General features: G+C 40.8%; 2 protein-coding genes across 3 annotated transcripts in view; one reads left to right on the forward strand and one right to left on the reverse strand.

Annotated features, from left to right (window-relative positions):
- Positions 1–3512, reverse strand: part of KDM5A (lysine demethylase 5A) — a 114549-nt gene extending 111037 nt beyond the window's left edge. The window contains exon 1 of the mRNA XM_064284755.1: positions 2880–3512. Within this exon, the coding sequence (XP_064140825.1) occupies positions 2880–3044 (165 nt within the window). The 5' untranslated portion in view covers positions 3045–3512. The remainder of the gene's footprint in view (positions 1–2879) is intronic.
- A 6216-nt stretch (positions 3513–9728) lies between these two features.
- The window catches only part of CCDC77 (coiled-coil domain containing 77), a 48610-nt gene continuing 44451 nt past the window's right edge, over positions 9729–13887 (forward strand). Inside the window, exons 1-2 of one of the 2 annotated variants that reach the window (XM_064284756.1) lie at positions 9729–9854; positions 12544–12598. The gene's annotated coding sequence lies outside the window, so the exon portion shown is untranslated. The remainder of the gene's footprint in view (positions 9855–12543; positions 12599–13887) is intronic. The other variant, XM_010590794.3, reaches the window with a different exon arrangement.

Here is a 13887-nt window from a genome sequence, read left to right on the forward strand (position 1 = left end):
ACAATACTCAGATCTCACCAGTCTCTTTATTTACATCCCATAATTATGCTTTTCCCAATTATTTAAGTGGAAGGCAATGAGTTCATGTACCACAAAATGGTGTCTAGTAAACCGAAGTTCAGCAAATTAAAAACACAATTAGAAAGAAACTAAAGAGGGTAAAAATATCAAAAAGTAATGCTTGAAAAGCACTCAATATATATCATCTGGATAATTTTTTTCATTTATGTGTAATGTGACACTGCACTTCACAGTCTATGTTACATAAATGCTTTGTTAAAGCCCAGCTTCTGGGCACCCAAATTTAAAAAGAAAAAAAACAAACCTACCGAACAAGACAATTTCCAGATTGGAGTTATGGTATAACTGAAGTGAGATAGCATGTTTCAAATGGGGTTCTAGAGAACATAGTTTGATTTGGCCTAAACCCAGTGCTGTCAAGTTGATTCCGACTCATAGCGACCCTATAGGACAGAGTAGAACTGCCCCATAGAGTTTCCAAAGAGCGCCTGGCAGATTCGAACTGCCGACCCTTTGGTTAGCAGCCGTAGCACTTAACCACTACGTCACCAGGGTTTCCTGATTTGGCCTAAGTTAACTGCAAATCCATTTAAAAATCTGAGAACTACTAAAAATTAAAAAATAAATCTTACCTTGCAAACTAAAGAGGTTGTCAATATTAAAATTAAATTATGCTTTAAACAAGATTTATTTTCAATAATAATAATGTTATATACAGAAAAGGTATATACTATTTCAGCCTTTTCTTAAATACAAAAATAACATTTTTAGCAAAGGAAATATTGAATAGAACTTACAATTAATAAAGGCAATATACTAGATAAAAATTTATGGTTAAGAAAAACTTAAACGCTTAAGATTTTGTCAATATTAGATAATTCTGATAGAAAAGAGAGTAGAAGCTTTTGGAACACGGCAATGTGTATCTTTACAGCAATTTTTTCCTGTTAATCCTTTGTTTGCAATCGATAATCTATGATCTTACCCAAATTCATCCAGCATAGGAGTAGCATGCATGGGTTTTGTAATCAGATAAACTGATTTAGGCTCTCAGAGCTACTTTGCAACTTACACAAGAGCACACATTTCGTAAGTGATTTAACTTATCGAGACTTGCCTTATCTTAAAATGAGGACTTTATTTACCTACTAGAGGTTCAAAGATTAAATGAAACAATCTATAATAGGTGATAAATTATAGTAGGTAACAAATTATCCCCACTACCACCACCACCACCTAAGCTCTTTTTATTCACTGTGTTCAATACCAATTTGGCAGTCTACGGTGAGGGCAGATTTTTTTGGAAAATGAAAACACCAGGTACAGTACTTAATTATTTTATCTTTCCTACTAATAGGCAAAGAGTCATGGTGGTTCAGTGGTTAAACCACTCAGCTGCTAACTGAAAGGTCAGCAGTTGAACCCATCAGCTGCTCCACAGGAGAAAGATGTGGCAGTTTTCTTCCATAAAGATTTACAGCCTTGGAAACCCCATGGGGCAGTTCTACTCTGTCCTACAGGGCCACTGTGAGTCGGAACACCGTGGAGAGCAGTGGTTTTGGTTTTGGATACTACTAAACAAAACATAAAACCAAGTGTCTTTAAAAAGCACAGTCTAAGACAATCATTTGCAAAATTTAATGTGCATTAAGAATCGTCTGAGAATATTTGGTAGAAAAGCAGATTCCAGAAATTCCACAACCAGAAATTGATTCCTCTAGTCTGTGAATGGAAACCCTGGTGGCGTAAGAGTTAAGAGCTATGGCTGCAAACCAAAAGGTCAGCAGTTCGAATCCACCAGGCACTCCACGGAAACTCAACAGGGCAGTTCTATTCTGTCCTATAGGGTCCCTATGCGTCAGAATAGACTTGACAGCAACAGATTTGGTTTGGTTTGGTTTTAGTCTGTGAATGAGGCCTAGGAATTTGCATCTTAACAGGCATCCATCTGACCCTGGTGCAGGTGATTCAGGAACATCACTGGTCTAATGGATGAAGAAAAGAACTGGATAAACCTAAGCCCCAGTGCTACTCAGACACCAATAAACCTTTTGACCTTGAACCAATCATTCAACCCCTTGGGGCACTTACTCCCCCAAACAAGAGATCATATCTGCTTTCCTCACATCAAAGATTAAGGATTATAATTAACCTACAAGCAAACCTAGTTATTTGGAATAATTGAGATTCGTAAATCTTTAACACTTGGTTCCAAATACCAACAGATTTCAACGTTTTCTTCACCTTCCATTACTGACCAGTTTTTCCTAAACCTCTCAATTTTTAAAATAAATGCTGCTTCTCTTTCCCCGGGAAGATTTTGTAAATGCAGCACTAATCAGTCTAGGGTTCCTCTTTGGTGATACCATCCTAGGGGCCAACTAGAGCTCAGATTACCTTAAGGAATTCCATACCTGGGAGGAGGCCTGCAAATATTTAATAAACTAAACAAGAGTAGTGCTTGGATAATGAAAGAGCCAACGGAAGGGCACTTTTTACAATAGCACCGTAATGAAGACTGCAGACGATTATGACATGTCGTGTCATAGTATTTCTAAAACTTTATTGGCCAAAGAAAGGTCTAAAGCCTTTTGTTACCCTTGCCCACAATCCAAAGGAAAAGTATCAGCTCCCAAGTTTTAGACGAAAAGGCCCCAGGGACACCACTTTCTCGCGTTCAGACGTCCCTACATAAAGACCGCAAATGCAACCAAGGCAAAAAAAAAAAAAAACACCCAGAAACTTAGCCTCAAGTTGCTGAGAATGAGGGATGAAGGACAAGGAAAGTGAAGCCAAACCAAGCGTATGGACTTCCCCCCGTCTCCCTTCTCCCCCTCTCTCCTCGCAGACTCCGGTACCTTGGGCGGTCGGATCTTGCAGATGCCAGTTTTCTCAGCCAGAGGCCGGATGCGGCCGATGAAGCTGAGTGGGTCAGTGAACTCCTCCCAGCTGGGCTCAAACACCGGGCACTCAGGTGGTGGCACGAACTCCGCCGCGTAGCCTCCTGGCCCCACACCCGCCATGGTAATATCCAGGGGCCCCCGTGGGGGTGCAGGTGGCGAAAGGCTGAATACAGCCCACCGAGCCCTTTCACGTCCTCTGACAGGGGCCGAGCCGCATCCTCTCGAGTAAGAACTGCACAACACAGAAACAACAGAAACGCTTCCTTCTCTCGTTTGTTATTGTTTCCTTCGGGGCTTTTCCTCTTAGGGCCAGGACTTTTCCGGAAGTCAATGTACTATCAAATCCCTCCGCACACCCGACAAACAGAGTCCCTCCACCGCGCCGCGCCGCTTCGTTGTGCGATCGCTCCTTCTTCCTGCCTTCCCGTCCAGCCCAGCGTCGGTCCTTCTCTCCTCGCCGGCGGAGATTCCGCAGGACTCGACGACTGCAGGCGGCCCACCCTTCAGGATCCCACGAACACACCTCTGGGAGAAGTAGGGGAGGGAGTGAGTAGTCGGAGAGGACGCGAGCCGCGTTCTTCCGGCGCGGAGGAATGTATAATGCACTGGAGGGCAGAGTTTCTGCTTCCGGTGAGAAGGGGGCCAGTTCCCTTTTGTGTATAAATGGGCACGGAAACAGCCCAGGCCTAGCTTCAACTGCCTCGTCTAGCCCTTGGTGTTTTGTGACTTGTTTTAACCTACTTGACTTTTATCTAGTAACAGGTTTCAGCATCTCTCTTATTTTCTTAGTCCTTTGACTGCTAATATCTCTCGAGTAATTGCACTCGGCAACCCCTTCTCCCTGACAAGTTGGGATGGAACCCATCCCCCAAGTACTACAGGCCAGCTTTAACCAATATCCTGAAATTGCTTTTCGTCTCGCATAGAAGCAACAGCTCTCTTCCTTGCTTTCCCAGTAATTGACAGTCAGCTCCCAACTCATCTTAACAGTAACCACTTCGTCTGGCACCACACACTACATAAGCCTTTCTCAATTTGCTGTAAAAGCCATGGCAACTGTCTTAACGTTGCTTGTCAAAAACCTGTATACCAGTGTCTGTCTCCCACTTCTCCAAGCTGTAGAGAGGACCAAAGAAGAAACCGTGAAAGAGTTGTTGTTAGGTGCCTTTGAGTCTGTTCTGACTTATAGGGACCCTATGTACGTGAAGGAAACACTGCCTGGTCCTGTGTCATCCTCACAATCGTTAAGCTTGAGCCCATTGTTGCAGCCACTGTGTCAGTCCATCTCGTTGAAGGTCTTCCTCTTTTTTCCTGGCCCTCTACCAAGCATGATGTCTTTCTCCAGGGACTGATCCTACCTGAGAACATGTCCAAAGTATGTGAGACAAGCCTCACCATCCTTGCTTCTAAGAAGAATTCTGGTTGTATCACTTCCAAGACAGATTTGTTTGTTCTTCTGGCAGTCCACAGTATATTCAGTATTCTTTGCCAACACCGTAATTGGAAGGTGTCAATTCTTTGGTCTTCCTTATTCATTGTACAGCTTTCACATGCATATGAGGCGATTGAAGACACCATGGTTTGGGTCAGGCATACCTTAATCCTTAAAGTGACATCTTTGCTTTTTAACACTTTAAGAGGTCCTTTGAAACAGATTTGCCCAATGCAATGCATCTTTTGATTTCTTGACTCTGCTTCCATGGATATTGATGTGTCTTAGTCAGGAAGCTCAGCTGAAACCTGTCTGCCATGGGTGACCCTCTGGTATTTGAATACTGGTGGCATAGCTTCCAGCATCACAGCAACACACAAGCCCCCACAGTACAACAGACTGACAGACTTGTGGGGGATGAAATACTTACATGTAGGCTAATTTCTTCCTAGGTCCCTTTCTCAGATGTACATACTCTCAATGCAGTCTCAGCCATTTCCAGGATCTAAATTGCCAAATATAGGCTGATGACTTACAAATCTGTATTTCCAGCCTAGACTTTTCTCCTGAGTTTCAAGCCAGTACATCTGGGTACCTACTAAACCACTCCCCTTGGTTAACTCAAAGGTACTTTAAAGTCATCACTCCCCACTGTTTCTTCAGTGCTCCCAGCTTCTGTGGATGACTGCATCCATCTACCCAGTTACCCGAGCCAGAAATAATCCTTAACTCCTGCTTCCTTAACCCCCATGTACAATTGTGTGTCAAGCCTGGAGATTCTATCACCAAAAATGTTAAATCCACCCATGTCTCTCCATCCTCTTTGACCCCCTGCCGTCGAGTCTCTTTACCACTGTTTAAATTCTCTCTCACTTGAACTGTATTAACAGTTCATTTCTTGACCTCTCTCAAATTCCTCTCCTTTCATTAGTCACATTGCTTTGTCTAAAACCCAGAATTCATCATGTCAATTTCCCATCTCCAAACTCTTGATAACTCTGAACTTCTGTGTTATCTGCTGCCTTACTGTCTCATGCTTCTTATATCATGTATGATTTTGCATTTACTCCAAAAAGGTTTTTGTGATTTCTTACACATCCTGTGCTTTGTCTCATCTGTGAACCTTCACAGATAAGGCTTCCTCTGTCTGGAACATTTTTGTACTCCCCTGACCCCACCCAATCCCCACAACTTCATATACCCAGTTCCTGGTAAACTCATATCAGCTTAAATATCACTTCCTCTGGAAACCCTTCCCTAGTCCTCTAAATTAGGTTACTCAACAGCAACCTGTACTTCCTTATGAAACTGTTTGAAATTGTTTGTTTAACTGCCTTTCTTCCTCAATTAGACTGTAAGCTACACAAAGGCAGGGACAGTGTTTGTCTTAATGACCCTTGTAGCCTCAGCTCCTGGAATAGTGCTTGGTGCATAGAAGACATGCAATAAATATCTGTTAAATGAATAAATAAATAAATGGATTTACGGGATCAACTGCCTTGTGTTTCATTGCCTCATCCTACATTTTTATATATACCAAATTTTATTTGAAACTCTACCAGGATGTGACATATGTAATATCCTTCCATTTGGTTATAGCTTCCACGAAAGTTAATGCCCACTCATAGCCACAAGCCTAAACCCCATACACAAAACTTTCAGGGGATATTTCTGTTTCAGTTAGCCTTTATTATGTAACAAACCACTCCAAAACTTAGTGGTTAAAAATAAAAACTATTATCACAATTCTGTGGGTGGCAATCTGGTGTTCTCGTGATCTCACTTGGGATAACTCACAACTACGGTCATCTGACTTGGCTGCGGTTGGAGGGTTCAGAATGGTCTCACCCACCTGTCAGGCAACTGATGATGGCTATTACCTGAGAAGCCTCAATTCTCCACGTGGCTTCTTATCCTCAGAAGGGTAGGCTGGGCTTTTTCACAACATGGTAGACTCAGGGTTCCAAGAGGATGAGAGTGGAAGCCTAGGCCTATGGCCTAGACTCCACAGTGCGCAAGATCATTTTTGCGATATTCTATTGGTGCAGTGCAGTAGGTTTCTCCTCACATATGGCCTTTGTGGCCTTGGGTTTATAATTCTGCTCAACATAATTTGTTGGGCTCCTGTATGCTGTGTGATTGGTATATTTTACGCACCTTGCGGGAATTGGTCAATTTACTGTGCAAATCGGGTGTGTAAAACCAGTCGAAAGGATTGAGCAACTTTCAGGAATTGGTTGGTTTGTGATCCTCTTGGGAGGGCCATGCCATGAAATTGTTAAGGAGCTTGGTTATATAAACAGCCAACCTGACAGAGGTTTAGAGAGAAGCAAGGAGAGCGAGAGAGGAGGGAACCTCCTAAAAGAGCTGTAATACAGGTCAAGAGCTGTGACACTAGAGGTGGCACAAGTAGGGGGCAGCAGTATGAGTGACAGGAACCATAGGACTGGCAGATGGCAATTAAAATATGAATTTCTGTTTAAAGTGACAGAAAAAGTCGGAAATGGGTAGTAGTGATGGTTGTACAAGATGATGAACATAATTAACATTCAATCGTACATGCAAAAAAGGTTGAAATGGCAAATCTGTTACATAAATTTGCTTTAAACTTCTTAATAGAGCAGTGAGGCCCTGATAGACCCTCAGTATAAGCACAAATTCCTAAAAGCTTTAATCATCCCTATTATTTCCTGTTATTCTTTTAAGTTTACTTACGTATTATTTTGAACTGTCTCCCTAGTGGAATTTAAAATCATAGAGTAATGATTCTCAATCATTTTAACCTGCCTCAGTACTCCTGAGAAATCTGTAGCAGTTGCCTATTCTGGCAGTGAGTCTGAAAGAGACGGGGTGAATCAAACTCTGGTGGGGATGGAAAAAACTGCAGTCTCATCTGCCTAGTTTCTGATGCTCCTCTCAGGGAGGGTGGATGACCCACTATGCCCTACTCCATCCTCTTGCCCACCACTTTCAGAATCACTATTGTAAATATCGAAAACTTGTGTTTTATCAGCTCCTATGCTAGCATTTGGAAACCCTAGTGGCATAGTGGTTAAGAGCTATGGCTGCTAACCAGAAGGCTGGCAGTTCAAATCCACCATGCACTCATTGGAAACCCTATGGGACAGCTTTACTCTGTCCTATAGGGTCACTATGGATCGATTGACTTGATAGCAATGGGTTTAGTTTGTTTTGGATTACACTAGCATTCTGCGCACGGGACGTTAAATTGACTGTCACAATTCTATTTGGATCTCCGGGTAGGACAATTGAGTATAGCTGTAGATTAAAGGTGTTTTTTTTTTTTTTTTCATTATTTAAACATTCCTTGAAAATAATTGAATAATATTAGAGCATTATGTAAAACCAAACGAAACCTGTTGCCATTGAGTTGATTCCAACTCATAGTGACCCTATAGGATAAAGTAGAACTGCCTCATAGAGTTTCCAAGGAACTCCTGGTGGACTTGAACTGCTGACATTTTGGTTAGTAGCTGTAGCTCTTAACCACCATGCCACCAGGGTTTCTGAGCATCATGTAGTCATTTAAAATTTACTGCCCTGAGTGCTGAAATAGAATGAAATGAATACCTAACTCTGACAGTCACTTCTCCAGGCTGTGGTTTTCAAGTTTTTTTTTAATATGCAATAAAACCACACAAATTCGGTAGAACAGAATTCAAGTTTACTTAAAAAGACCGGATTTAATGGTCTGACAGAGACGGGAGGAACCCCTGAAGTTATGGCCCCCGGAAGCTCTGTTAACCCAAAACTGAAATCATTCCTGAAGCCCACTTTTCAGACAAAGCTTAAACAGGCCTATAAAGCAAAAAATACCCATGAGGAATGTGCTTCTTGGTTCAATCAAATATCCGAGACCAAATGGGCATCTCTTGTCCAAAGGGAGGACAAGAAGGCAGGAAGAGACAGGAACTGGATGAATGGACACAGGGAACCCAGGGTGGAAAGGGGGAGCATACTGTCATATTGTGGGGATTGCAACCTATGTGACAAAACAATATGTGTATAAACTTTTGAATGAAGAATTAACTTAAGCTGTAAACTTTCACCTAAAGCACAAAAAAAAGTAAAAAAAAAAAAACAACCCACAAAGTCAGGTTAATTGAGGGAGAGCTAGTTACAGATAGCGAAAAGCCAAAGGTACTGCATTTTTTTAAAGAAATGCCATTCATTTCAAGTATAGTTTTTAGCAGTGGCTCACAAACCAGGACCACTTTACAGTGTTAAAAATTGTTGAGAACCCCAAAAAACTCATGCTTAATGTGGATTATATATATATTGATGTTTACCATATTGGAAATTGAAACTAAGAAATATTTACTCATTTAAAAATAATAAATCCATTACATGTTAATACAGCACATTTTTATGAATAATAACTATATTTTCCAGGACTAAAAATTTAGTGAGAAGAGTGGCATTGGTTTACATTTTTAAAAGTTAACATTTGGCTTAGTAGGATGGAGTTGGGTTCTCATATCTGCTTCTGCATTCAATCTATTGGGATATGTTGTTTTGGTTGAAATATATGAAGAAAATCCGACATCACAGATATGTTGATGGAAAAAGGAAAAAATATTTTACTAGCACTTTCAGATAATTGTAGTTTCTTAAATGATAGCAATGTGGAATCTAAAAGTATTTGAATTAACTTTTCTATTCTGTTACATTAAAGCGGTAGTCAACCTTGTCCTCGAATGGATTTTTTACCCATTCACAATTTCGTAGCATCATGCATTGGTCATTTGGAAAATAGTGGTTCACTGACTTACACAGATCTTCCCAATGATGATACATATCATTATACGATATTAAAAAATCAAAAAAAACACCACCAATCTCATGAGAAAATTCCATTGTGCTAATAAATTTATTTTCAACCAGTACATTTTGAGGTGGTTTGTTACAAAAAGACTAACTGAAACAGAAATATTCCCTGAAAGTGTTTGTATATGGGATTTTATTGAACCTCATATCTTACTGCAGTTCTAGGCTACTATGTCATTTAAGAAGAGACTATTTTTCTTTTTTTAAAGAATCTTAACCTTCTTGAGACATGTTTGGAAGTAACACCATATAATAGTACAACACTAAAGTGCTCCTAGATCCATTCCATGCTTATTTTCATTTTTCATGAAAACAAAGTAGTTGAGCAAGCTTAAGCTGTACGTATCTAGAACTAAGGCGCTCTGACCTCGAAAATCTCACTTCCCTACCAGTGGGAGAATGACTTGCCTTGCAGCCCTCCGCCAGAGAGCAGTGTACAAAGAAAAACTACACTACCCGGCGACCTCTGCGCGGCAACTCGAAGGGGAGAGCCTCTGTGTAAATAGCCTTTTTATTGGTGAGCAGTCAATAGGGCCATGTAACCTCGTGCGCGATTGGGCGGATTTGTGAACACTCAGTGGCGCCGCGACACTACCTGATTTAACTTTTGTTTTTCGGTTAGCCTCTCTAACTCCGAGGGTTGGCGTGGCGTAAGTATGAAGTTTTGGGTTTCGGGCGGGAGGGATTGGGGCCTTTACAAGAAAACGTGGTGAAGGAGAAGAAACTGGGGAAGCAATGCGGAAGAGAGGGACGTGAGCTGGAGACCAGAAGAGGAAAGTTAGAATCTTCTAAAAAAAACACCTCGGTGGTGCCAGAGGACTAGGGGTGCTATAGCAATGAGGGAGTCAAGAACGAGATGAAATGGAAAAAGCAGTACGTGATTTGGACGTCGTGGAGCTGGATTCCGATATTCCCTAACTTCGTGCTAGTCTAAGCCTCAGTTTCCTGATTTGTGAAATAAGAGATTAAAAAAAAAAAAATCCACAGACTTGTGAGGACAAATATAATAAATACCGAAGTGCTAAACAAATGTTAATTCTAAGTAGACAAGCTATAAAACAGTGTACCTAAACAAGGTTATTACAGGATAGAAGGATAGAAACTAGCTGAAAGCCATTTATTTGTCTGTAAAACAAGGGCATTGTGCTTGGCTCGTTGCAAGATACAATGAGTAAGACGGTTTCTGTCTCGCAGGGAACATAGCTGTAATGAGAGAATGATAGCAACAGAGAGCTCTAATATGTTAACTGTCTTTTAAAGAATTACAAATGCAGTTCTTTTCCAGTTAGATCACTTTGATAGATCATTTTGGACGGGTTGGTCAGGAAAAATATGAAGGCCGTAGTATTTAAGCCCTGGTGGCACAGCGGTGATAGTGCTCAGCTGATAAGCAAAAGGTCGACAGTTTGAATCCACCAGCCGCTCCTTGGAAACCCTATGGGACAGTTCTGCTCTATAGGGTAGAACTATAGGGTCACTATGAGTCAGAATTGACTTGAAGACAACATGTTTTGTTTATGTTCCAGTGGGTGGGAAGCTCCTGAACAAAGATGTGGATGCAAGAAACTTAAGTGGAAACAGGGTATTTTTAGGAGTGTAGCTGCAGGAGAGAGAGGTTTGGCCCTTGAATAGAAAGCCATGAATTCTAGGCTTTGATGTAATTCTTTAGACTATGAGGAGCCACTGATGAATTTTATGATTATATGAGGCTAGTTCATGGGAGATAAGGGCTGGATAGAAAAGTTAAGCTATTGTAATTGTTTGGGTAATACGTATTGAGATCCTGAATTAACATGGTTATTGAGAATGTAGAATGTACAGGATGTTCATAATGATGGGAGGGTCAAGAGAGGGAGTAATCAAATGAGGAATTTAGATTTTCAAGCTCAGGTTGCTCAGATGAAGAATTAGTAACTAAAATAGGAAACAAGGGGCATGTTTGGGTGAAAAAGATGGTGTTTTAGGTTTGGCAAATGCTAGATTTGAGGAGCTACAAAAAATCATGTGTTACTTGAGTGACTTCTTTTTTTAAGTTAAGCACCTGAAGCTCCAGTGGAACGTAGAGGTGAAAACGTCCAGTATGTAGTTGGAAATTCAAATCAGGAGATTGAAAGAGATATCATTTATCCATTCAACAAGTAGTTGTCAAGGGGTGTTTTAGATGATAGAAGTAATCGTAAAAGCCATGGGAATATGAAGTTCCCAAAGGAATGGGTAGGAAGCAGTAAAGAAAGTTGAAGACAGAACCTTTTGAGCCAAGGGAGTAAATTTGTTTGGTAGTAATAACAGCCTGCATTTATTGAGTGATTTTGTCCGACACTGTGCTCAGTCCTTATAACCATTATTTCATTTGATCTTTACAACAGCCTATGGCATGTATACTATGATTGTAATGGCATATATATGATCATTCATTTGCTAAGAAGCAAATGAAGTTTAGAGAGGTTAAATAACTTACCTAAGTTCACACACCTAGTAAGGAACAGAGCTTTGACTCAAACCCAGGTCTTTTTGATTTCAGAGACTACTCTCTCAACTATAAAGCAGTATTTTTTAAAAACGAGTGTTCAGCACTATCGAGTTAAGCACCCAAGTCAAGGAGGGACTTGTTGAGTGAAGGAGGGTGGGGACCTAAAAGAGCAGTTTGAATTTGTTAATTTGAATGTCTGCTGACCAAGAAGAGGAACTTCCGTTCAGCTGTTATAGTGGAAGCCAAATTATTAGTGATTGTGAAACTCAAGGAGATGTGAGCATAGACAGATTTTTGTAGGTGTCCACTAGTCATAGGAAGGAGGAGTGAGGACAGTCACTTTGAAAAAGAAGAGAGGTTGCAGATTGTTAAAAAGGCTCTTCTAAAGTGCCGAGTTACTGTTAAATAGTTTTATCATTGTCGTTAGGTGCTGTACGGTTGATTCTGACTCATGGGTACGCCATGTGACAGAGTAGAACTGCTCCATAGAGCTTCCTAGGCTGTAATTTTTGTGGGGAGCCCTGATGGCACAGTGGTTAAGCCCTTGGCTGCTAACCTAAAGGTCAGCAATTCAAATCCAACAGCTTTTCATCTGTCCTATAGGGCAGCTATGAGTCGAAATCGACTTAATGGTGACAGGTTTGGAGTTCTTGTTTTTTTGGTTAATCTTTATGGAAGCAGATCACCAGTTCTTTCTCCTGCATAGCATTTGGGTAGGTTCAAACTGCCAGCCTTTCAGTTAGCGACTGAGCACTTAACCATTACATCACCAGGGCTCCTTTAAATAGTTTTAGAATGGTAGAATTTATTTTTTAAGATGTCACTCATAATCCTATCATACCAACCCAATAGCCATTTTTATTTTCTAGGTTCTTTTTGACAAGAGGCAAATTGACCAAATTTGAAGAAGCTTTGTGGAAAGAGGTGAGTTTGAAGGAAGAGAGTAAGGAATCATTTTAAAGGGGAGAATTAGGGAGGGTGCTCCAGAAAAAGACAGATGACATATTTCAGGGGTTGGCTATGGGAGAAAGCAATGGATAGGAGAGTCAGAAACACATTTTCTAGCTAGATTGAATAGATAGACTGATCAATAGAAGAAAAGGATGTTTAAGTAACAGTCTTTCAAATTCATACTGAGGGTTTTAAAATTTCTTTCCAGTAAATATTTATTGAACGCCTACTACAAGCTAGGCACTATTTTAGGTACTGAAGATGCAGCAGTGAACACAGTAGGTAAAAATCCCTGCCCTTAGTGAGTTTCCACGTTCCTTTGTGGGGCAACACAATAAATAAGATAAATAGTATGTCCAAACACTTGTATTTTCGATGATGATAAGTGTTATGGAGAAAAGTAAAGTAGAGAAGGTAGGTAAGGGAATCCCAGAGGGGTCAGGGAAGACTTCACCAAGAAAATGGCATTGGAGCCCTAAAGGAAGAGAGGGAGCAAGCCACATAGATAAACGGGGAAAGAGCATTTTAGGCAAAGAGAAGTGCAAGTACACTGGCCCTGAAGTAAAAGTCAGTCCAGTATGTTTGAGGAACAGTAAAGAGGTCATTGTTTTTGGAGCAATGAGCAAAGGAAAGAGTAGTAGAGATCCTAGAGATAATTGGGTGGCTAGATCACATAGGACTTCCTAGGCCAGGGTAGATAAAGACTGACTTTCTGAGCACATTAGTTTCATATTTTGATTTGTAAAGGATCACTTTATCTGGTGTGCTGAGAATAGACTGTAGGAGTTGGAGTTAAGGGTGGAAGCAGGGATACCAGTTAAAAGGCTATTGTAGTCATCTGACAAGAGATAATAGTGGATTGGACCAGGATAATTATGGCATAGGTGATGAAAGTTGCCAGGTACTAAGTATTTTGATGGTAGAGCCAACAGGATTTGCTAATGGTTTGAATGTAGTATGTAAGACAGGAGTACAGATTTCTCCAACCAATTTTTTTTTTTTTTTTTTTGTCCTAAGCAACTGGCCAGATAGAATTAGTAATTACTGGAATGTAGAATTCCAAGAGAAAGCAGGTTTTGGTGGTGGGAAGTATATCTTAGGAGCTCAGTTTTGAGCTTGTTAAGCTTGAGAACCTGTTAGACATCCAGGCAGAGATAGTGAGTAGGCAGTTAGATATATGGGTCTGGGGTGATGATTCAGGACTGGAGTTGTACATTTGAAAAACTTGTGTCTGCATGGTGTTTAAAGCCATGAGACTGCAT

Source organism: Loxodonta africana, chromosome 4, assembly GCF_030014295.1.
Source record: "Loxodonta africana isolate mLoxAfr1 chromosome 4, mLoxAfr1.hap2, whole genome shotgun sequence".
Taxonomy (NCBI): domain Eukaryota; kingdom Metazoa; phylum Chordata; class Mammalia; order Proboscidea; family Elephantidae; genus Loxodonta; species Loxodonta africana.